The sequence below is a fragment of the Chlorocebus sabaeus genome, chromosome 10, assembly GCF_047675955.1.
Source record: "Chlorocebus sabaeus isolate Y175 chromosome 10, mChlSab1.0.hap1, whole genome shotgun sequence".
NCBI lineage: Eukaryota > Metazoa > Chordata > Mammalia > Primates > Cercopithecidae > Chlorocebus > Chlorocebus sabaeus.
Window position 1 is genome coordinate 69,547,116 of NC_132913.1, and position 25,833 is coordinate 69,572,948.

General features: G+C 36.0%; 1 protein-coding gene across 9 annotated transcripts in view; it reads right to left on the reverse strand.

The window, feature by feature from the left end:
* PDE1A (phosphodiesterase 1A) overlaps positions 1-25,833 on the reverse strand; it is a 389,378-nt gene that overhangs the window by 123,851 nt on the left and 239,694 nt on the right. For all 9 annotated transcript variants that reach the window (XM_073019855.1, XM_073019854.1, XM_038001881.2 and 6 more), the window contains one exon: positions 4,062-4,175. In XM_073019855.1, coding sequence (XP_072875956.1) covers positions 4,062-4,175 — 114 coding nt within the window. The remainder of the gene's footprint in view (positions 1-4,061; positions 4,176-25,833) is intronic.

A 25,833-nucleotide genomic window follows, 5' to 3' on the forward strand; every position in this document is an offset into this window, starting at 1 on the left:
TGATAGTTTTAAGGGAAATGGTACTTTAATAATTGTATGGACATCTCAACAGAAACATCCTCAGTTTACTGCTGTGTGTCTTACTAAGTATATAGAAAATCAATCACATAAGGGCTTATTATTGTTCTAAACATTCTTAAGCTGATATTTTGATCATAAAATCGCAGTTCTTAGGAGATTTATAAGAGGTAATCTTAGGTATGACCTGTGGTATGAAGGTAAATGTTTAACAACAGACTCTCCAGAAAAAAATAAATTCTGATTTGTAGCATGTTATTTTTCATGGGTGTGAATACTCCCACTGTAACCATTTTCAAGCTAGCCACGTGAAATTACTGAAGGCAGAATTGGAAAGAGATGGCACACAATCAGTATACTACTGGGGCTGATGATCCTGAACCTGTGCACTTTCATCAAAATTCAGTGTCTCTGAAGTCATCTTTTCGTCAAATGTTAGAAAAGGGATGAGGATGAGATTTGCACTTCATGGCCCAAGTCTTAGAGTCAGACTGCCAAGGCCCTAATCCAACTCTTCAACTCTCTGTCTTCCCTTTGGTAAGCTATGCAACTTTTCTGTGATTTAAGTCTTCTCATATACAATCTGGTAATAATAGAGTTTCTACCTCATAGGGCTTTTATGATGTTTTAATAAAATGGTACATATAAAATGCTTAGAAGATTTTTTGGCACGTATTAGGCCCTTAATACATGTTAGCTACAGGATTTACAATTCCAGCTATCACAATGTTTTATATGTTGTCATCTAAATCTTTCAGAGGTCATTAAAAACCCTTCTGTTTTACAGGAACACTCTGAGAAGAGCCAGGCATAGAGGAAGGAGTACTAAATAAGAAGTCATGGTTTAGGTTTTAGTCTCAGTTTTGCCAACACTCTCATCCATGACCTGTATCAAACCATTTTCCTTCTAAGAGCTTTAATTCTATCATTAGTAAAATGCAGAAAGTAATAATCGTCCTGCCAATCAGTTAGGATTGTGGTGACACTAATGTGAGATAATGAAACAAAGAGCCCTTTGAAGATGATACAAATGTGGGGTATTATTATTAATCCAATTTAAAACTCATGATACCATGGAAGAATTACAGTAAAATAATAAAAATTTGGAGTAAATATTAGGAATAATGTGGTGTTAAGAAATGGAATGTTTTGTTATAAGAAGGAAAAAAATAAATGAATTTCTACCACAAAGCAGGGCAGCACTGTGCTCAACCTCTTTTCCCCTCAAAAGAGCAATTTTAAAATGAAAAAGAGCTATACTTTAGGTATAACATACATTTAAATAAGTCAGGGATCATAGGGAACTAAGTTAGCAAATATTCATGGAGTCATACTTTTCAGGGAATGGAAATGCACCAGAAAAAATGAATAAATAAATAAAGCATATAATAATCTATCACATGACAGACAGGACACTTAGGCAAACCAGGTGGTTAGCATTATGCCATTAGAAGATGAATAATGGAAATCTTCAAATCGTTCTTTGGTTCTTAAGTTTTATAGATAAATAGAAAAGAAAATATCTGTTCAAGGACAGATTGAAGAAATCTTAAACCTGTTAAATTCAGTCATCTCGTGAATAATAAGAGTCACATGAAAATGAGGGAGCAAGGGAAAAATATCAGGTATTTTTAAAATTTGCACCTTGGATTCTGTTTACTTAGAATCATGTACATTCATACACATTCAGTGAACATTCACCAAGAAAATAATCTTTCTTTCTTTCTTTTTCCTTCCTTCCTTCCTTCCTTCCTTCCTTCCTTCCTTCCTTCCTTCCTTCCTTCCTTCCTTCCTTCCTTCCTTCCTTTCTTTCTTTCTTTCTTTCTTTCTTTCTTTCTTTCTTTCTTTCTTTCTTTCTTTCTTTCTTTCTTTCTTTCTTTCTTTCTTTCCTTCCTTCCTTCCTTCCTTCCTTCCTTCCTTCCTTCCTTCCTTCCTTCCTTCCTTCTTTCTTTCTTTCTTTCTTTCTTTCTTTCTTTCTTTCTTTCTCTTCTTCCTTTTTTCTTTCTTCTTTCCTTCTTTTATTCATTTATTTATTGACATGATCTCACTCTGTCACCCAGACTGGAGTGCAGTGGCACAATCTCAGCTCACTGCAACCTCAGCCTCCCTGGCTCAAGTGATCCTCCCACCTCAGCCTCCCAAACAGCTGGGACTACAGACACACTCCACCATGCCTGGCTAATTTTTGTGTTTTCTTGTAGAGATGAGGTTTTGCTATGTTGTACAGGCTGGTTGTGAACTCCTGGGCTCAAAAGTGATCCTCCCACTTCAGCCTCCCAAAATGCTAGGATTATAGGTGTGAGCCACTGTGCCCAGCCTGTTTTCTTTTCCTCAAATAATTTCTCCAAGCTATGCTTTAGTAGAGGAGTTTCATTCTGTGGGCAAAGAAAGAATCACTTGTGCAACAAAGCTCTCAATATGGCCTCTTCTGCCAGCTATTAGTAAAAATTCTCATTGTTAAATATTTTAAAAATCAGAATACAATAAAAGGATACTTTTAAGTTTCCTTTTTCAGTGAAAAAAAGTAGAATGAAAGACTGTTTATATAGTGTACTACCTTCCATGAAACGATGAGGGGAAAATACAAAATAAAAATATGTAATAAATCACTGGAAAGATATATAAGAAGTTTATGAGAAACAGAGTAGACTGTGACCAGGGTAGAGGCAAGAATTTCATCATGTGATTTTTTTACTTATTAAACAATGTGTGTGTGTGTGTGTGTGTGTGTATCTGCATGCCTGTGAAGTCCAGTACGCATAGGTAAATAAAAACTAAATGTTATTTAGTTGCCTATCTGGTTTAACATTGCTCATGTTCCCCAAGCTTAGGTCTGGCACAGGCACGGATACCCGCAGAGTGGAAGGGGCCTGTTGGGTGTCCTCACCTCCATATTCCCACTCACTGCTGCTTCTGGTTGTTTAGCAATGCGGTGCGAGAAGCAGGAAATTATAGGACCAAAAGGTCTGGCCAGACTGGTGGCTTTGCTGCCATCTATGTGACAAATGCCCAAATGCTGCCTATTTTTTTCTCCTGGGGACCATTTGTGGGTCCTTCAGAGACAACTTGCTAACACCAAGAGAGTACTTTGAATATATATTTTCTACTATTTTATCTGAATTTTTATAATTCCTACCCTGGATCTTATACCATCACTTACTCTTTGTAGCCTCTTTTTCACTATTTGACTTAAGTACTCTTTGTTACTTTAAGAGACTTCTATTCTACCTGCTTTATGGCTGTGAAAAAAAATTAGCACCTTTTCCATGTCAAACGCTGGAAATGCATGCCTCTCTCCCCACAGTTTCCCTCTGACCTCTGAATACACAGGTAGCCCTGATTAGCCTGTCACTTTTATCCCTTTTGAAAGGAGAATTATGAACCAGATATCTTTGAACACCAAGAGACACTGGTCACTTCTCCTGGACTTACCAAATATCCTCCAGCGGGTGAATGGCCTCTTTGAGGGTCACAGCACTAAGCTGGCAACCCTCTTCAAATAAGTCCCCCTTTCCTAATCTCCTTACCACTGCGAATTATGAGGCTAGGTTTGGATGATCAAAAACACACATTTGGGATGCTCCTTAGCAATCCCTGCATAAAGGGCCTGATAGACACATCTCATGACAATGTGTGGGCATGTAACACCCATTTTCCTAAAGGGACTCTGAAATTTGAGATAATAGGGAAAATCCTGACATCAGTGAAAACCAATATAAGCCTACACATAACTCTGACATTTAAAAGTCTGAGCCCAAGGAGAGTGAGGGTGGGGGAAGAGGAGATTTTTTTTTTTTTTCACTTTAGTGTTTGCCGATTTTATGACATTCAAACATTTGGATTAAAATGTGTATTAATTTTAGAGAATCACAGTCCAGTTAATTAGCTACATGAAGAAGAACCTTTCAAATTTTAATAAGATTTGATTTTGGTTTCACATGAAGAGATGCTAAATTCCTGTTTGAGATAAAGGAGGGTCAAGAAAGAGGAACAAAAAGGGGAGTGAGTCAAAGAAGATAAAAGAGAGGAAGGCTAAAACTTACCTTGTTTCATCGATATAAACTGCTTCCAGCACAGATGCCGCATATTCAATATTCTTCTTTAAGTCAACAACGTTAACGTCACCTCTTTCCAGCTGCTTCACTAAGCATCTTAGTCTATTTCAAAAAAGTAGCCAAAGAGAGAAACAGCAAGAAATTTATGGTAACTATATGGCAAATAGTACAGTATTAAGTACCCTAAGTTAAGATTTTTAACAAAGTTGTTTCTAGGTCAACAAATAGCAATATTTTCAGAGATTTTTTTGATATAATTAAGACCAGTCTTTATTACTTAAGGAATTATTAAGTATTATACTCAGCTCTCAATAATATTAGGAGTACAGGTAATACTCCTCAGCTCTCAATAATATTAGGAGTATAGGTAATACTCCTCAGCTCTCAATAATATTAGAAGTAAAGCTCTCAATAATATTAGGAGTATAGGCTACTTTAAGTACAATATTTCAGAGATAGTCCTCCTGAAAATTCAACACAATATAGACATTTTCAGAAAAGTATATTCCTATAATTTATTCTATGACTTTCTGTTTTTTCAGTGTTGGCACTAGGAGAATACTCAAAGGATGCTCTTCTTAATTCACAATTGCAAAAATATGGAACCAACCTAAGTGCCCATTGACCAACGAGTGGATAAAGAAAATGTGGTATATATATATACCATGGAATACTACTTAGTCATAAAAAGGAATAAAATAGTGTCTTTTGCAGCAACTTGGATGGAGCTGGAGGCCATTATTCTAAGTGAGATAACTCAGGAATGGAAAGCCAAATATCGTATGTTCTCACTTGTAAGTGGGAGCTAAACTGTGAGAATGCAAAGGCATCAGAATAATATAATGGACTTTGGGGACTCACAGAGGAAGAGTGGGAGGGGATGTGGGATAAAATACTATATATTGGGTACAATGTACACTGCTCAGGTGATGGGTGCACAAAAATCCCAGAAATCACCACTAAAGAACTTATCCGTGTAACCAGAAACCACCTATACCCCCCAACAAAGCTACTAAATAAAAAATTTAAAAATAAAATTAAAAGACTTCAAAAAATAAACGAAAAAATAAAGAATGCTCTTCTGACTGCTAGATTAGCTATTATTCACTGTATAAAGCAATAAAGACAAAGACAAAAGGCAAAAGTTCTGTAAAAAGTTAATTTGAGACAAGAAAAAATACATGTATGTATCCTTAGTGTATTTACTGCACTCGTTTTCCACTTGAGGAAAATTTGAAAATATTTTCTCGTGTTTGAGTCTGTAGGATGATGTGTCCCGATGCTCTGAAGGATTTTAAAGTACAGGACTCAGCTAGATTTCTGGGTTACAGAAACCATGAGATAATTCATGTTATTGTGTTAAGCCCCAAGCCTTGGGATAATTGTTATACAGCAATAGGTAGCTGACAAAGTAAGGTGATACAAATTACCTTAACAAGTTTGTAACAGCTTTGGCAACTTCTATGCATTAAATCCTAAGCTGTGTGTTTCTGAAGATACTGCTCTTTACCAAGTACAAAAGGAACATATTCCTTACTCTCTCCATACTATAGATAAGCAACGTGAAGACTACTTGTCTATTTTCCTAAGTCATTAGACAGAATTTAATTCCATTCTATTCAGAGGTATTGCAAAATAGAGAGTAGAGTGCGGCTACTTTTAGGCACTCCCTTAGAGACAATTTAGAAGATTTCCTAGCAATTTATTTTGGATAATTTTCAATGCCAAGGGTGAAGATACAAAGGCAAGTTAAGAATTTCAGCAAAGGTATCTGACATTTCTCCACCCAAAAGAAATAGTTCATTCTTCTATGGGAAAAAAAGTCATACCTAGATGCAAACTTCTTATTCAGGAAGCTGTAAACAATTACTTTTTTTGTGCCATTTACTTTTGCATGATAAAATATCAGCAGGCAATAACATTGAAAAATAAATTGTATGTATCAATAAATACGTCCTATTAATACACAATAAGCAAAACAAAGCACAACAAGAATACAAGCAAAACAGTTTCCTTAGGAAGGAAAAATGAAGCCTGGCTTTGAGGCTTGTCTGAAACACCGAATGTGATGATAATGGATCAAGATGCAGAGGGTTTTGGGATTTTTGTAATGCTTATGATCCAGGAACATTAATCATAGTCACACTGTCCTTTATTTACGAAAGGAAAAGAAAGAGGTTTTGTTTTTGTTTTTCCATAGTCTTGCAATGGCTTAGAAATATACTATCATATGTCTTTCTTGTGAAAATTACTTGAGTTCAGCTTGGTTGTACAATGTGGTTTAAAAACAATAAGTACTTCAAAGGGTTGCCTTTCCTTTTCCCTGAAAAACTGTATTCTATTTTTATTTGTTAGCAATTTTCCCACTAAAAGCACTACATTTTCTAAACTCTCTTGAAGAGTATGGTCACATTACTAAATTCTTGTCAGAGATGTGCATGGAGGTTGTTAGTGAGACTCTCAGAACAGCTCTTTGGAGAGAGCTAACTGCACTGGAAGGAGTTCTCTTGCATCCCTTGCCTGTTCCTTATGGCCTGGAATGCAGCAGAACTGTCTAAAGGCCAGCAGCCATCTGGGATCATAAATGACCTGGCAAAAGAAAGCCACACACTAAAAATGGTAGAAAAGAAAAATGGAAGTGGCCTGGATATCATGCTATTCAGGTCCACCTGAATGAAATCGCCTGTCTCTGGACTCGTTTTTGATGCAAGAACAACAGAAATTGCATTTAAACCACAATTATTTTGTGGTTTCTTTTATATGCGGATGAACCCAAAACACACTGATAAATGAATAGAGAATGAAGCAAAACAAGGTAGTCAAGAATGGATAAATCTTTATCATCAAACGAGATGATGAGTACCCTGAGAGACCATCAACAAGTGCATTTCCTAACTCACAACAGCCTGTGGTTGTTCTTAGGGGAATCATCCCGTCTGCAACTATAACTGATAAGACTTGTGATAATCAAGAGGCTCTAATGCTTGCACAATGAACATGCCCTTTCACACAGAGATCTCAATGTGGTTTAAAAACAAAATATTATGAATTATGTCTTGATAATTCACAATTAGATATATAAACCTATAACTCGATAGAAAACTTCCAATGGGGAAAAACACTTCAGAAAGGTTTTACCACCCAACTAGAAAATGTAATTACATATAGTTATACCTCAGTAAACTCATATATCTCCTCATAGACACAAACACACACACACACACACACACACGCCTATATTCACTATGCCAACCCCAAAGGACTGGATAGAAATGTATATTGGGGGGTTACTAGGACTTGTTTTTTCTTTGCTTGTTGCACTAAATTTTCATTAATGAGTGCACATTTCTATTTACATAAAAAGGAACACCTTTTATTGTAAAAATATTATTTACAACTAGAACACCAGCTTAATGGAATTATTTATATCATTACTATCCTAATTGTAATCATTTATATCATTACTATCCTAATTGCGAATATGCTTTTGTAATCAAATTATATATACAATAATCCTCAACAATATTATTTCAGCTATTATTTTACTTTCTTCCTAGTTAATACAAGGTCAAACATCTTAATGAATAATTTTCAAATGATCATATGTTCAGTATTGGTGGGTTCCAAAGTGTTAAGGCTTTATTGTATATATCTGTACAATTTTTTTTTATTTTTAAGAAGACAATCACATCCTATTTGCCTAATTCTTAAGCCATCCAACAAGCAAATTCTCAGAGTTGAAAATAAACAAGTTCCCTTAATTTAGCATAAAATAAACAAGTTCCCTTAATTTAGCAAAAACTCTTTTTAATAATGATTTTGCTTCTTTCAACAACCATTGTGGGCAAGCTGAGTAGAAAACAATGTTCTTAATTTCTGGCATAGATAAGTTGGTCTGGTTCCCAAAGCTTAGGGTGAAGACATGTTCTTGATGTTCTGATCTGAGCAGTTTCTGACCCAGAAAATTGTGGATGAGGACTCTACCGGCTACTGTGTTTGGTAGCAAAACAAGTAAACTGCTGTTGTATCAACCAGTATAGACAACATTGCTAAAAAGGTGTTAAAAACCCAGTGCAGTTAGATACATAATTTGGGTATCTATTACTGCACCTGGAGCTGTGTAAAAGAATATATATTTATATATAGATATTAGTGCATATATAAGTATATATGTATATGTAAGTGTGTATATATAAGGATACACATAAAACCACATTGATATATATGTATATGCATATATAATGTGTGGATACCTGTGTGTGTACCACAATACCTTCTTCAAGGTATTTGCAATCTCTGAGGGTTGTATGACATGCAAACAATATGGTCAAATGTCAAACTGCAGGTATTTCCTATTGCTTCTTTTTTGCACACCCTAATTCCTAAGCAAACTGGTGTAGTCACTGTTCCTCAAAAACCCTTACATCATCTTAGATTCAAGTGTTTCTCTCTTGCTGAAATCTCTTTCTCCATGTTCCTACCATCTGTCACTGTTTAAATCATGTTTGGTTACCAGGCATATCTGAGATGCTACCTATCTCGTAAGTCCTTTGAAGATGCCTGTTCATTGTGATTGCTCCCTACATAGAAACTAAACCACATTTTATTTATTTCTCATTGACAACATTTGCATTTCTCTGACTTTCATTATAATTTCAATTTTTTATGTGGTATTTCCCCAATTGGTCTTTCGTCAAATAAAAAATTTTCAGGCATGCAAACAAGCAGGAAAATTCACCCATGATGAGGATAAAAATAAATGAGTTAAAATTAACCCAATATAAAAGAGATGATAAAATTAGTAGACAAAAATGTTGACTGTTATTATAAAAACAAAATAATATAGACAACATTATGCCAATAAATTCAATAACTTAGATAAAATGAATTATTTTCTTAAAAAACACAAACTACCAGATATCAAGAAGAAACAAATAAATGAAATTTGTAGCTAAAAACCCTTTACATAAGAAAACTCCTGGCCCAGAAGATTCCTCTGGTAAATTTTGGGACGCCAAAGCGGGCGGATCACCTGAGGTTGGGAGTTTGAACCAGCCTGGCCAACATGGAGAAACTCCATCTCTACTAAAAATACAAAATTAGCCAGGCTTGGTGGTGCATGCCTGTAATCCCGAGCTACTCGGGAGGCTGAGGCAGGACAATCACTTTAATCCAGGAGGCAGAGGTTGTGGTGAGCCAAGATCGCCACCATTGTACTCCAGCCTGGGCAAAAAGAGTGAAAAATCCATCTCAAAAAAAAAAAAAAAAAAAAATTAAGGATGTAATAATATTCTATACATATTTTCCAGAACATTGATCAACTGTAAATATTTCCCAACTCATTCTAGGTGACCAAATTATTTTTATAACAAAACTAGATGCAATCATTGAGGAGGAGGAGAATTCTATTTATGTAAAATTTTAGAAAATGCAAACGGTCCTAATAGTGACAGAAAGCACTATATCTGTTTGTTGTTTAGGAATGGAGAAAGTGAGAATCAGGGAGGAAGAGGTTCAAAGAAACTTTTGAGAGTAATGGATAATGTTAATTTTCTTGTTATGGTGATGGTTTCACAAGTGTATACCTGTGCCTGCACTTCTTCAAGGTATTTGCAAGTCACAAGCTAAAAGATGTAATCAGTAATTTAAGAAAGAAAAAGGCTATAGGCTAAATAGATGCTATTGATATATACCTTCATTTTTCATCAATTTTATTAAAATATTTCAAATTCTAAGTTATATTATCAAAGATATGAAAAAAAATCCAAAGCATCATTAAGTTCCTAATGATCTTTTGCCAAAGAGAATAACACAAATCTTTGATAATTCATAAGACTTTAAAAATCAGCCTGAAAAAATGTGCTGAGAACACTTTGATATTCTTAGTTTTTAAAGGGACTTCCTTACCTTCTAATGACCAAGACACTTAAAAGAAGACAGAAACAAAAATAGCAATACTATCTTTGAAAGCAATTTATTGGTTCTGTGATTAAATCAAGCAATTGCAGAAGACAAATAACTTCTACTTTTGAACAAAGAGTACTGAGTTGTAGAAAATTATTGAGTATTTGTATTCAAATATAGAACTGCTACATTCCAAATGAAAAGTTACTCAATGTTAAATGATGCAGTTTTTATAACCAAGTACTCTGAATACATTCAAAGCTATCGTTACATAACTGAATCTTGCAAAATGACCACCTACATAACTAACAGTGTTCTCATATGGAGAAATCCTGCATGTCTATGCATGCCTTTTTAAGTTTTAAGATACAAAATACATAGGATATCCCTCATGTGACACAGCATGAATAACAATAATTAAGTAAATAAAATGTATTAAAATAATTTATAATTATTACATTACTATAAATGTTCCCATTTGTGATCTGATTGAAATACAAAAGTGAAAAGGATGGGTCATAAGAAAACCATACTAAGAATCAGAAGAGGTAAAGTTAAAAGAAATTATATACCTATAATATGTATTAAAATTAACATTAAAATCTGGCCATAAGCAGAAGTGCATGAAATCGCATAAATAGAAACTGTCAGAAAAGAAATTACTGTGTCATTTTCAGTAAGTCCTGTTTGACTCTAAAACAATAAAAAATTGATAATAAAATCTGTTAAATCATGAAGTCTTATTTATTCTGCAGGTCGATGCTCAGGAAATTAAACCCTAAACTTAGTCTAAAATGCAGGGTTTATGGACATAAAGACTTTTCCAGTATTTTTTTCATATAGGCAAATAGAAATGTAAAGCTCCATGATACCTTTATTTTATAGGGTAAATAATTCCCGAAACAATTTCTATAATTGAGCAAAATGAAAACAAATGAGATCAATGGCATAAAGTACAACATGAGGACTACAGTTAATAATATTGCACTGTATACTGGAAATTTGCTAAGAGAGTAGACTTGTAGGTACTTTTACCTCCAATAAAAAAGCTACTTAGGTGAAATGATGGATATGTTAATTTGCTTGAGTGTACTAATCATTTCACTGTATATGTATATAAAACATCATGTTGGTCTACCTTAAATATATACAAGAAAAAAAAACAGTATGGCAAACAGTATTACTCTTAAAAATGTGTCTACAGTCTACATGTAAAGGAGCAAAATAATCCCATTGAGGCAGAGAATATGTGACTGAAAAAACTCTTTTAAGTACAAAGGAATTTATAACTATTCTCTGTCTTCCCCCAAAGTCACAATTTAGGTAAACTATTTCTTTACTTCAAGAGGTATTAACCTTTTCTACAAAAATGGACATTATGTAATTTCCAGTTTGTTGAAGAGTTCCTCATCAACAAGTACAGTACAGAGTACAGAGATGTAAATATTCAAAGAGTTAGAAGATCTTAGTTTTCTAGATCAATTTGTTTCTCCTTGAAGATGAGAAAACAGTAAGATCATATTGAATCTAACCAAGGAACCAATCAAGTGTTTCTGGCCAGTGTTACCCATCTGAAATAACTTAGTCATATTATATTATTTAACTGTAGTATAATTTTTATATTGTTCAAAAAGAAATAGACAAAAGAGTATTTACGGTTTGCATTAAATCCTGGTAGATTAAAAAATTTCTTTACTGGTGCTCACCACTGAAACATTAATGACTTAATAAATTGAAATAGAGACTGAAAAGAACCATTTTGTTTTCTCAAACAAAACTTTGAGAAAAGAGATTGATCCATGATGCAAAAACATGCAACTTTTTAAATGGAACATATGGTGATGAAAGGGCTTTTGGAAATTAACAGTAAGAATTTACATGAATGCAGAAAAGGCTTTTGACAAAATTCAACAGCCCTTCATGCTAAAAACTCTCAATAAATTCGGTATTGATGAAATGTATCTCAAAATAGTAAGAACTATTTATGACAAACCCACAGCCAATATCATACTGAATGGGCAAAAACTGGAAGCATACCCTTTGAAAACTGGCACAAGACAGGGATGCCCTCTCTCACCACTCCTATTCAACATAGTGTTGGAAGTTCTGGCTAGGCCAATCAGACAAGAGAAAGAAATAAAGGGTATTCAGTTAGGAAAAGAAGAAGTTGAATTGTCCCTGTTGCAGATGACATGATGGTATATTTAGAAAACCCCATTGTCTCAGCCCAAAATCTCCTTAAGATGATAAGCAACTTCAGCAAAGTCTCAGGATACAAAATCAATGTGCAAAAATCACAAGCATTCTTATACACCAGTAAAAGACAAACAGAGGGCCAAATCATGAATGAACTTCCATTCACAATTGCTTCAAAGAGAATAAAATACCTAGGAATCCAACTTACAAGGGATGTAGAGGACCTCTTCAAGGAGAACTACAAACCACTGCTCAGTGAAATAAAAGAGGACACAAACAAATGGAAGAACATACCATGCTCATGGATAGGAAGAATCAATATTGTGAAAATGGCCATACTGCCCAAGGTAATTTATAGATTCAATGCCATCTCCATTAAGCTACCAATGACTTTCTTCACAGAATTGGAAAAAAACTTTAAAGTTCATATGGAACCAAAAAAGAACCCACATTGCCAAGACAATCCTAAGCCACAAGAACAAAGCTGGAGGCATCATGCTACCTGACTTCAAACTATACTACAAGGCTACAGTAACCAAAACAGCATGGTACTGGTACCAAAACAGAGATATAAACCAATGGAACAGAACAGAGTCCTCAGAAATAATACCACACATCTACAGCCATCTGATCTTTGACAAACCTGACAAAAACAAGAAATGGGGAAAGGATTCCCTATTTAATAAATGGTGCTGGGAAAATTGGCTAGCCATACATAGAAAGCTGAAACTGGATCCTTTACTTACTCCTTAAACGAAAATTAATTCAAGATGGATCAGAGATTTCAATGTTAGACCTAAAACAATAAAAACCATAGAAGAAAACCTAGGCAATACCATTCAGGACATAGGCATAGGCAAGGGCTTCATGTCTAAAACACCAAAAGCAATGGCAACAAAAGCCAAAATTGACAAATGGGATCTAATTAAACTAAAGAGCTTCTGTACAGCAAAAGAAACTACCATCAGAGTGAACAGGAAACCTAAAGAATTGGAGAAAATTTTTGCAATGTACTCATCTGACAAAGGGCTAATATCCAGAACCTATAAAGAACTCAATCAAATTTACAAGAAAAAAACAAAGAACCCCATCAAAAAGTGGGCAAAGGATATGAACAGACACTTCTCAAAAGAAGACATTCATATAGCCAACAGACATGAAAAATTGCTTATCATCACTGGCCATCAGAGAAATGCAAATCAAAACCACAATGAGATACCATCTCACACCAGTTAGAATGTCAATCATTACAAAATCAGGAAACAACAGGTGCTGGAGAGGATGTGGAGAAATAGGAACACTTTTACACTGTTGGTGGGATTGTAAACTAGTTCAACCATTTAGGAAAACAGTGTGGCGATTCCTCAAGGATCTAGAATTAGAAATACCATTTGACCCAGCCATCCCATTACTGGGGATATACCCAAAGGATTGTAAGTCATACTGCTATAAAGACACATGCACACGTATGTTTATTGCGGCACTATTCACAATAACAAAGACTTGGAATCAACCCAAGTATCCATCAGTGACAGACTGGATTAAGAAAATGTGGCACATATACACCATGGAGTACTATGCAGCCATAAAAAAGGATGAGTTCATGTCCTTTGTAGGGACATGGATGCAGATGGAAACCATCATTCTCAGCAAACTATCACAAGAACAGAAAATCAAATACCGCATGTTCTCACTCATAGGTGAGAATTGAACAATGAGATCACTTGGATACAGGAAGGGGAATATCACACACCAGGTCCTATTGTGGGGAGGGGGGAAGGGGAAGGGATAGCATTAGGAGATACACTTAATGTAAATGACGAGTTAATGGGTGCAGCACACCAACATGGCACATGTATACATATGTAACAAACCTGCATGTTGTACACATGTACCCTAGAACTTAAAGTATAATAATGAAAAAAAAAAAAAGAATTTGCATGAAAATGTCAACAGAAGGGGTAGAGGGAAAAGTCTAATTTCTATCCCAGGAAGTGGACAAAAAGATAGTAAGATGGATACTAGAATAATAAAGAAAAAAATTAGAGAGGCTGTTTGGGAGATCTGATATTCAGCTAATTGGGGTTCTACACATAAGGAATACAGAAGAGAATTAGAAAAAATTATCGAAGAGCCACTTTCCCAGAACTTAGAATCTCCATGCTGAAAGGACCTACCAAGGCTAGCTTCATGGGCATGAACCTGGGCAGTCACTCAGGGCCTTGCACTTGGGAGGTGCCCACACTTTTCTTAGTGCTCTGCTGTTGCTATCTTGAAATTCCTGATAATTTTGAGCAAGAAACTGCATATTTTCATTTTTCACTTTTCACTGGGTCCTGAATGTTATGCAGATGGTCCTGGGTCTGACCTAGAATTCTATACTCAGCCAAACTGTCAATCTAGTTTGAGGAAAAAATAAAGGCATTTTCAAATATTCAACAACTTCAAAACTTTGCATTTTCCTGCTCTCTTTTTCAAAAAGCCACTGGGGAGATGCATTTGACCAGTATAAGAATATAACAGAAAATCTAAGACAGATAAGTTGGGAAGGGAAGTCTTACAATAAGAGGTATGTGTCCATCCTAGAAACTAACTAGTCCAGATTGAAGTATGAGTACAGAAGAAAGGAAGTGTGATAGAAACCTGTAAGGGAAAAAATTGAACTAATGACCAATGGAACTGATAGAATGTTTGGAAATTCGTTTTGACAGATGAAGCATTTATAAAATTGTAAAATATATGTATGAAAAGATACAATAATTATGAATCTAGGAGTAAGAAGTTGTATGAGATAGGAAACAGTCACAGCTCACTATCTGATTGACAGATGAATAATATATACAAAGTCATATTACTATAAACACTAGCAACTTTAAAACAAAATAAGAAACAATATCTCTTTTGAGAAGATTGGAGTAAGTAAGTTGATGAAGTTAATGTACAAGAGTTATTTCCTCTATTATCATTGTGGATGTCCATAAAGTCTGAAATTGATAAATCAAGAAAGAGTACAGCATTTTATTTGGAAATATAAATCTTCCTCCAAAAGAAGTCAGGACTAAAAGAGCTAAAACATTGTGATTATTTACTTCTGGGGAATTGACTGATATCTTTTGATAATAATAAAAAGAATTTTAATGATGTAGTGCCCTATTTAATTAAAATGTTCAGGTCACAAGGAAAGTGACTTAACTTAGAAGTCAGGTCCTTTACTTGGTAGTTTTGGAATCACTGACCATGACAAATTTAAAAGACTGAAAAACAAGATGTCAAAATTCATCTTGAATTTAAAAGATTTTGAAAGGGCATGGAGCATTCAAAGTTGATACTGATGTTGAGATACAGTTCTAGGCACTTCTAGGCATATGGTAAAGGCAAAGGTTAAAAAAAATAGTTTTAACATATATATATATTTTGTCACATATATCATGCTTATTTACTTAACTAACTGAAAACAGGCACATATTTCAGGTTTGAGGTACATATACAGAAGAAAATACATATTAAGTGAAAAGAGAAAGAAAAATATGATGAAACAATGATGGCTGAATTTATCTTTTATTTTTTCTTTTTGCAAAATCAGAGGAAAGAAAAAAGTGTGTTGAGTACTTTTACAAAAATCAAATTAAATTGTGGGTTAGAAAGAATGAAAGTGAGTAGATAAAAGGTTGGCTGGGCAAAGAACTCTGAGATTTGGGTGCCCCTGAAGCACTAAGGGGGTGAAAACTGGTAAAACCTATTACTATATTGGCTGAGCAAAGCAATCTCAGCACCAGTTCCACCAACAATAACAAAGGAATGGTTAAAAGTGGTATATTAGACCAATTAGGCTGTTACAACAAAATACTGTATACTGGGTGGCTTATAAACAAGAGAAATTTCTTTCTCACAGTCCTGGAGGCCAGAAATCCATGACTGAGGTGTTGGCAGATTCAATGTCTGCTGAAGGCCTTCTTCCCAGTTCATAGATGGCTGTCTTCTCACTGTAACCTCACATGGTAGAAGGAGCAAACCAGCTCTCTGGGGCCTCTTTTATGAAGACACTGATCCCATTCATGAGAGCTCTGTTCTCATGATCTAATCACCTCCCAAAGGCCCAACCTCCTACTATCACCTTGGAAGGGTTAAAATTTGAACCTATGAATTTTGGGATGACACAAATATATCAAATGGCTTGGGATATTTATTCTTAATTAATGCAGTACCATGTACCAACACACTTCAAAAGTGCACTAGCAGAGAAGAAAACCTTTAAAAATAGATTTTTACACAAACATGCATACGGAAAAAAACCACAGAAAGAAAAGTCAACATGATATTTTTCCAATTACAATAGATCACGCAACATAAAAATATCTAAAAACAGAAATATTTCCATGGCAGATACTATCAGAGAGCAGAGAAGTCCTTCTGTTACTCTTGATACTCAGTGATAGAAAAATTGGGTCATTTAAAGAAGAGTCTCATCTCTCTTGAGATGCAATTTGTGGCATAAAACGCAATCAAATCAAGGTCAAAAGAATTGATTGAGAAGATAACTTTTACTGTGAAGGTTGTTATATGTATTATAAAAATATTTTAGACTCTAATTTGATTGATTCTCTCTCTCTCTTTCCCTCCCTGCCTTCTTTCGTGTATGTATTAATACCTAAGTTTCAAGACAAAACTAAAATTGAATGACAAAAAACTCATGTTTGATTTTACAGAATTTCCCTTGCTTCTGTAGAAATGTAGCTTTTGTAGCCATAATCTCTCAGAATCACTGTAAATAATTCTTTCTTTATGATATCTTTGAAGCACTATATTGACATTGATGGAAGTAGTTTTGAGAACACACTATCACTGGCATAAACTTCTGAGTTGCTTAGCAAGGCTTAACAATAAGAATAAAAAATAAAACACTACTAAATAAATTAGTTAAGGTCTAACTAGGAAAACAACTCTGAACATTTAAAGCTTAGTTTAATTCTTGCAATTGATTACTTGGATGATGGGAGATGAGAAACAACCAGGGAATAGTGAGAATCCCCCAAATAAGCAACTACAGGAAGCTTTTGGAGGGTCAAAAGAGCAAGACAGTATCACCAGACCCCAGTGGCTTTGGGAGTTCCTGCAGAAAAGAGAAACACCAGTGGGGACTGCCCACAGCAATCTCGAACCACAGAGGAGACACAACTAATATAAGGAGGCTTCCTCAAGGCAGACAGAGAGATAGAGGAACACTCTGGCTCTTACCTTCCTCCTCACCTATCCTGACTTTATATGCCATTGGCCAGATCCAAGCACAAGCCAGCTGACAAGAATCTGGAAAATTCAGCTATGATTATACAGAGCACTTCAGGGCAGGGATAAGGCAGGGCAGGGATAAGGCAATAGATCACAGACTAGCAGGCCCAGAACCACAATACACAGTACCCAGGTGTCAGAAAGTTTCTCTTGAGATTTGCAAATAAGGCAGAAAGGTAGGTGGCATGTTGTTTCTGTCACATAAAGGCAAAGCCAACCAAAAGGTATCTAGAATAAGGCATTTAGTTCATTTTACTGTTTGATGTTGATTAAAGGGCCAAGGTTTAGCAAAACTGTTTTGTTAACTTGCAGATTTTTGTCTGGTGTGAATAAAAATAATTTTTATTTGGCAGTATAGACACCTTGTAAATTCATAATCTCATTAGACATCAACTAGATTTTCTTCTAACCCAGTCATTTTATTGAAACATTGCTTATGTATATCTAACTTTCTAAATGCTCTTTCAACCAATCATAACTTCTTACTGATCCCCTCATTATTAATGATTTAAATAGAAACATTGGCATATGCTCAATTTATGTTTGCATGAGAGTGATACTTTTACCTTTGGAAAATTATATATTAACAAGGCATTACAAATTTTGATACAATTAATTCCAACACCTTCAACATATAGGATAATAAATAATGCTACTAACTCTAGAAAGGAAGGAGGAATCTTAAGAGATATAAAATTAACTACCAGAAAAAACATTTCCTTCCTCTCTCCTTCCTTCCTTCCTTTCTCCCATCCTTCCTTCCTGTTTCCATTTTCTCTCTTTTCTCTGTTTCTTTGTTTCTGTTTTTTTTTTTTCAAGACAACTAATAAAGACATGGCTCTCATGAGTTCCTAGAATGTAGACAAAAAAATCAACAAAAATTTGTCTTAGAGGCTATGCTCCAAATAGCAACTGTTGCAGGAAGTCAGGGACCCCGAATGGAGGAACTGGCTGGAGCTGCAGCAGAGGAACATAAATTGTGAAGGTTTCATTTTAATATGGACATATATCAATTTCCCAAATTAATACTTTTATAATTTCTTACACCTGTCTTTATTTCAATCTCTGAACATAAATTGTGAAGATTTCATGGACATTTATCAGTTCCCAAATAATACTCTTATAATTTCTTACACCTGTCTTACTTTAATCTCTTAATCCTATTATCTTTGTAAATTGAGGATGTATGTCACCTCAGGACCACTATTGTACAAATTGATTGTAAAACATGTGTGTTTGAACAGTATTAAATCGGTGCACCTTGAAAAAGAACAGAATAACAGTGATTTTAGGGAATAAGGGAAGACAACCATAATGTCTAACTGCCTGTGGGGTTGGGCAGAATAGAGCTATATTTTTCTTCTTCCAGAGAGCCTATAAATGGACGTGCAAGCAGGGATGATATCACTGAATTCTTTTCCTAGCAAGGAATATTAATAATTAAGACCCTGGGAAAGGAATGCATTCCTGGGGGGAGGTCTATAAACAGCCGCTCTGGGAGTGTCTGTCTTATGCGGTTGATATAAGGACTGAAACATGTCCTGGTCTCTGACAGTACCCTCAGGCTTATAAAGGTGGGGAAAAAATCCCACCCTGGTAAATTTGAGGTCAGACCACTTCTCTTCTCTTGAACCATTTTCTGTTATTTAAGATGTTTATCAAGACAACATGGGCACAGCTGAACACAGACCCTCATGAGTAATTCTAATTTTGCCCTTTGCCTTGTGATCTTTGCTTTTGTCCTTGCCCTGTTTCCTCAGAAGCATGTGGTCTTTGTTCTCCTTTTTTGCCCTTTGAAGCATGTGATCTTTGTGACCTACTCCCTGTTTGTACACCCCCTCCCCTTTTGAAATCCTTAATAAAACTTGCTGGTTTTGTGGGTCAGGTGGGCATCACAGTCCTACTGATATGTGATGTCACCCCTGGAGGCCCAGCTGTAGAAGTCCTCTCTTTGTACTCTTTCTCTTTATTTCTCAGACCAGCCAACACTTAGGGAAAATAGAAAGAACCTATGTTGAAATATTGGGGGCAGGTTCCCCCGATAAGTAACTCATTTGGGAATGCCATCATCCATTTCAATTTTTGATTTTTAAAAATAAAGATCAAGTGCCAAGCATTTCCCAGGAGACCACCATAGTCTCACTGCATAGGCATGACAGAATTCTTCACCTAGTTAGGCTTCTCTTGTAAGTTCATATCTGCCCCTACATGAGGCAAACAAAGCAAGTAACTCAGCAAGATGAATTTCTGATCTTAAACATAAAATAACGTACTAAATAACAATGAAAAAATTGTCCTAGGTTGTCTTCAAGGAATTCTTAGTGGTCTAGATCCTTGCTAGAGAGCTACTGGGTGCAAGAGAGACACCTGATTCTTAAGTGAAGTTTTTCTCATTCAACTGAGGTAAGCACCGTTTCATCTCTATTGAGATGCACTGAGTTTCAGCAGGTGTTTCAGATGGAAATTAAACTAACCTGTGGAAAAAACAATGTGGTACGTAACACTGTCAGAAAGCTCCTCACCTAGAATGGCTCACAATGTCAATTGGTCTTATCCTACTCTACTGTGTCCATACCATGACAAGGTTACACTGAATAACTGTCAAGTACCATCCTCCATTACAGTGTATTCAATGTCAATCAATTCACAGTACCAGACAGATATATTTACCATATGCGGTCTGGTCAAGAGATCTTGATGGCTTCTTCTTGGAAGATCAAAATTTCTTCATAAAACATTTTTAATATAGTGATTAAACAGACAATTTCTTAGTAAGTCTTGAATTCTCAACCCTTTCCTGTGTCCCTACAAAGATTCCAACTCACATCAAGACAAGGACTGGTCTGAAAATGGGAACATTTTCACACTTAAGGATCACATTTAAGGATGTTATTTAACAAGCTTACACAATTGAGTTGAGTCTTATAATTTCAAAGTCTCTAGTGGATGAAACACACAAAAAAGTGGATATAACACAAACAATCATCAATCTGCAGGAGAAGACAAGCTGGAGCATAAACTTTTGACATTATTTTTGCAGGTATTTAAACATAAAAAACGAAAGACTTCAATTCTATGTTTTGGTAGACTAAGATACAGAGAAATTTTAGCATTAAAATAGAGTCTTCAAAGAAGTATCATCAGTAAAATTTACATTTCTACCATATGAGAGGTTTATAAGTCATTTTGATTGTTTAGCAGTTCATTCATAGTTTTGATCTACTGTATAGTGGTAAATAGAGATATTGTTTATATACTATGGACTAGACTTCAAAATTTTATAGATACTTATCAACACTAAAAATCTCACTGAAACAGTAATTCATGTTGGTCCAAATGTAAGAGGGGCCTCAGAAGTGAATACCTGTTTGACATTCCAGAAAGAACCTTCACCCTAGTAAGTTCAACCCTGTTCTCTATAGTAACTCAGCAATGATTAATTTGGAGGGGAAGAATAATCTGGTAGAATTGACTGAAACAAGAATATGTGAAGTTCTTTTTAAAATTTTTAACTTTTTGAAGTAAGTCAAACATATTTTATACAGATTTGTACAGAGTATTGGGAACAGAAACATTAATGTAAAAGCTTAAAGTTTAAGTTCCAAGGTTTAAGTTCATTTCTTTACAACTCAGATACCTTAAGTTGGTAAATGACAGAGACATTTATAGTTTCTAATAGACTCTCATAAATTATGTTCTTTTAAACAGTAACCAAAAGCCTAAACCAAAACAATAACCAAGGTATAATGAAAATAGGACATAGAGGCACGATTCTTAAAAAGTAAATTATCATTTTTTTAGTTTAGTTTTTAATCTTATGTAGGCAATGAATGTTCACTGTCAAGAGTTGGAGGATGAGCAGATTTTCAACAACAGTCTGTAGTAGGAGAAAAAATGTCACTCTAATTCTTAGGCAAGCACAACCTAAATTATTGTAATGTACAGAAACTCCCAAAGCATGCCAGCACCATAGAAAATAGAGGAGTCCCATCAGTCTTCTTTAGGATTTGTTCCCTGGGGAGCCAATGACTATCAAAACAGAATGGCTTTGATTACTGGTAAGAGTCACCCTCCTTGTAGAATATATATTCATTGACCAGATTTTTAAAATACTGCTTTCTTTTTCTTTCCACAGTCAATATGCTTGGAAGAATATCAACCCTGAATACCTATCCTGTAGGCGTTAGGGCTTCAATGGTATAGGGTCTACATATCTTAAGGAAAATATCTTTGTAAGTCTAAATATTAAGGTTTTCTTTTGTCTTTCTCACCCTCTGAACTTCACTTTTAAAACAACTTTATTGGAGTAAATTATGGAAAAAAATAAACAGGCATATTTAATTTACAAATATATATAGTTTTAAAATGAAATTAAATATATTTAATTTCTCTTTCTCTCTACCTATCTCTGAAATCTTTTAATAAAAATTAGCAGTTTCTGGGTTCCAAGATGGCCGAATAGGAACATCTCCAGTCTACAGCTCCCAGCATAAGTGATGCAGGAGATGGGTGATTTCTGCATTTCCAACTGAGGTTCCAGGTTCATCTCACCGGGGTGTATTGGACGGTGGGTGCAGGAGAGTGGGTGCAGCCCACCGAGTGAGAGCCAAAGCAGGGAGAGGCATCGCCTCACCCAGGAAGCATGAGGGGTCAGGGAATTACCTTCCCTCGCCAAGGGAAGCCATGACAGAGAGCAACTGGAAAATCGGGTCACTCCCACCCTAATACTGTGCTTTTCCAAGGGTCTTAGCAAACGGCACTCCAGGAGATTATATCCCGTGCCTGGCTCGGAGGGTCCCACACCCATGGAGCCGTCCTCATTGCTAGCAAAGCAGTCTGAGATCGAACTGCAAGGCGGCAGTGAGGCTGGGGGAGGGGTGCCTGCCATTGCTGAGGCTTGAGTAGGTAAATAAAGCTGCTGGGAAGCTCGAACCAGGTGGAGCCCACCACAGCTCAAGGAGGCCTGCCTGCCTCTGAAGACTCCACCTCTGGGGGCAGGGCATAGCCAAACAAAAGGCAGCAGAAACCTCTGTAGATTTAAATGTCCCTGTCTGACAGCTTTGAAGAGAGTAGTGGTTCTCCCAGCACGGAGTCTGAGATCTGAAAATGGACAGACTGCCTCCTCAAGTGGGTCACTGACCCCCTAGTAGCCTAACTGCGAGGCATCCCCCAGTAGTGGCAGACTGACACCTCACATGGCCCTCTGAGACAAAGCCTCCAGAGGAATGATCAGGCAGCAACATTTGCTGTTCAGCAATACTTGCTGGTCTGCAGCCTCTGCTATTGATACCCAGGTAAACAGGGTCTGGAGTGGACCTCCAGCAAACTCCAATAGACCTGCAGCAGAGGGTCCTGACTGTTGGAAGGAAAACTAACAAACAGAAAGAACATCCACACCAAAACCCCATCTGTACATCACTATCATCAAAGACCAAAGGTAGATAAATCTACAAAGTTGGGAAAAAAAACAGAGCAGAAAAGCTGAAAATTCTAAAAATCAGAGTGCCTCTCCCCCTCCAAAGGAATGCAGCTCCTTGCCAGCAATGGAACAAAGCTGGAAGTAGAATGACTTTGACAAGTTGAGAGAAGAAGGCTTCAGATGATCAAACTTCTCCAAGCTAAAGGAGGATCACAAAGAAGTTAAAATCCTTGAAAAAAGATTAGATGAATGGCTAACTAGAATAACCAGTGTAGAGAAGCCCTTAAATGACCTGATGGAGCTGAAAACCATGGCATGAGAACTACATGATGAATGCACAAGCTTCAGTAACCGATTTGATCAACTGGAAGAAAGGGTATCAGTGATTGAAGATCAAATTAATGAAATGAAGCAAGAAAATAAGTTTAGAGAAAAAAAGAGTAAAAAGAAATGAACAAAGCCTCCAAGAAATATGGGATTATGTGAAAAGACCAAATCTATGTCTGATTGGTGTACCTGAAAGAGACAGTGAGAATGGAACCAAATTGGAAAAGACTGCAGGATATTATCCAGGAGAACTTACCCAACCTAGCAAGGTAGGCCAACATTCAAATTCAGGAAATGCAGAGAATACCACAAAGATATTCCTCAAGAAGAGCAATTCCAAGACACATAATTGTCAGATTCACCAAAGTTGAAATGAAGGAAAAAATGTTAAGGGCAGCCAGAGAGAAAGGTCGGGTTATCCACAAAGGGAAGTCCATCAGACTAACAGCGGATCTCTCAGCAGAAACTCTACAAGCCAGAGGAGAGTGGGAGCCAATATTCAACACTCTTAAAGAAAAGAATTTCCAACCCAGAATTTCATTTCCAGCCAAACTAAGTTTCATAAGTGAAGGAGAAATAAAATTTTTTACAGGCAAGCAAATGCTTAGAAATTTTGTCACCACCAGGCTTGCCCTACAAGAGCTCCTGAAGGAAGAACTAAACATGGAAAGGAACAACCGGTACCAGCCATTGCAAAAACATGCCAAAATGTAAAGACCACCAATGCTAGGAAGAAACTGCATCAACTAACAAGCAAAATAACCAGCTAACATCATAATGACAGGATCAAATTCACACATAACAATATTAACCTTAAATATAAATGGGCTAAATGCTCCAATTAAAAGATGCAGACTGGCAAATTGGATAGAGAGTCAAGACCCATCAGTATGCTGTATTCAGGAGACGCATCTTACATTCAGAGACACACATAGGCTCAAAATAAAGGGATGGAGGAAGATCTACCACGCAAATGGAAAACAAAAAAAGGTAGGGGTTGCAATCCTAGTCTCTGATAAAACAGACTTTAAACCAACAAAGATCAAAAGTGACAAAAAACACCATTACATAATGGTAAAGGGATCAATTCAACAAGAAGAGCTAACTATCCTAAATATATATGCACCCAATACAGGAGCAGCCAGATTCATAAAGCAAGTCCTTAGGGACTTACAAAGAGACTTAGACTGCCACACAATAATAATGGGAGACTTTAACACCCCACTGTCAACATTAGACAGATCAATGAGACAGAAAGTTAACAAGGATATCCAGGAATTAAACTCAGCTCTGTACCAAGCAGACCTAATAGACATCTACAGAATTCTCCACCCCAAATCAACAGAATATACATTCTTCTCAGCACCACATCACACTTATTCCAAAATTGACCACATAGTTGTAAGTAAAGCACTCCTCAGCAAATGTAAAAGAACAGAAATCATAATAAACTGTCTCTCAGACCACAGTGCAATCAAACTAGAACTCAGGATTAAGAAACTCACTCAAAACCGCTCAACTACATGGGAACTGAACAACCTGCTCCTGAATGACTACTGGGTACATAACAAAATGACGTCAGAAATAAAGATGCTCTTTGAAACGAATGAGAACAAAGACACAATGTACCAGAATCTCTGGGACACATTAAAAGTAATGTGTAGAGGGAAATTTATAGCACTAAATACCCACAAGAGAAAGCAGGAAAGATCTAAAATTGACACCCTAACATCACAATTAAAAGAACTAGAGAAGCAAGAGCAAACACATTCAAAAGCTAGCAGAAGACAAGAAATAACTAAGATCAGAGCAGAACTGAAGGACACAGAGACACAAAAAACCCTTCAAAAAATCAATAAATCCAGGAGCTGTTTTTTTGAAAAGATCAACAAAATTCATAGACTGCTAGTAAGGCTATAAAGAAGAAGAGAGAGAAGAATGAAATAGACACAATAAAAAATTATAAAGGGGATATCACCACGAATCCCCCAGAAATACAAACTACAATCAGAGAATACTATAAACACCTCTATGCACATAAACTAGAAAATCTAGAAGAAATGGATAAATTTCTGGACACATACACCTCCCAAGACTAAACCAGGAAGAAGTTGAATCCCTGAATAGACCAATAGCAGGCTCTGAAATTGAGGCAATAATTAATAGCCTACTAACCAAAAACAGTACAGAACCAGACGGATTCACAGCCAAATTCTACCAGAGGTACAAGGAGGAGTTGGTACCATTCCTTCTGAAACTATTCGAATCAATAGAAAAAGAGAGAATCCTCCCTAACTCATTTGATGAGGCCAGCATCATCCTGATACCAAAGCCTGGCAGAGACACAACAAAAAAAGAGAATTTTAGAGCAATATCCGTGATGAACATCGATGCAAAAATCCTCAATAAAATACTGGCAAACTGAATCCAGCAGCACATCAAAAAGCTTATCCACCATGATAAAGTGGGCTTCATCCCTGAGATGCAAGGCTGGTTCAACATATGCAAATCAATACACGTAATCCAGCATATAAACAGAACCAAAGACAAAAACCACATGATTATCTCAATAGATGAAGAAAAGGCCTTTGACAAAAATCAACAGCCCTTCATGCTAAAAACTCTCAA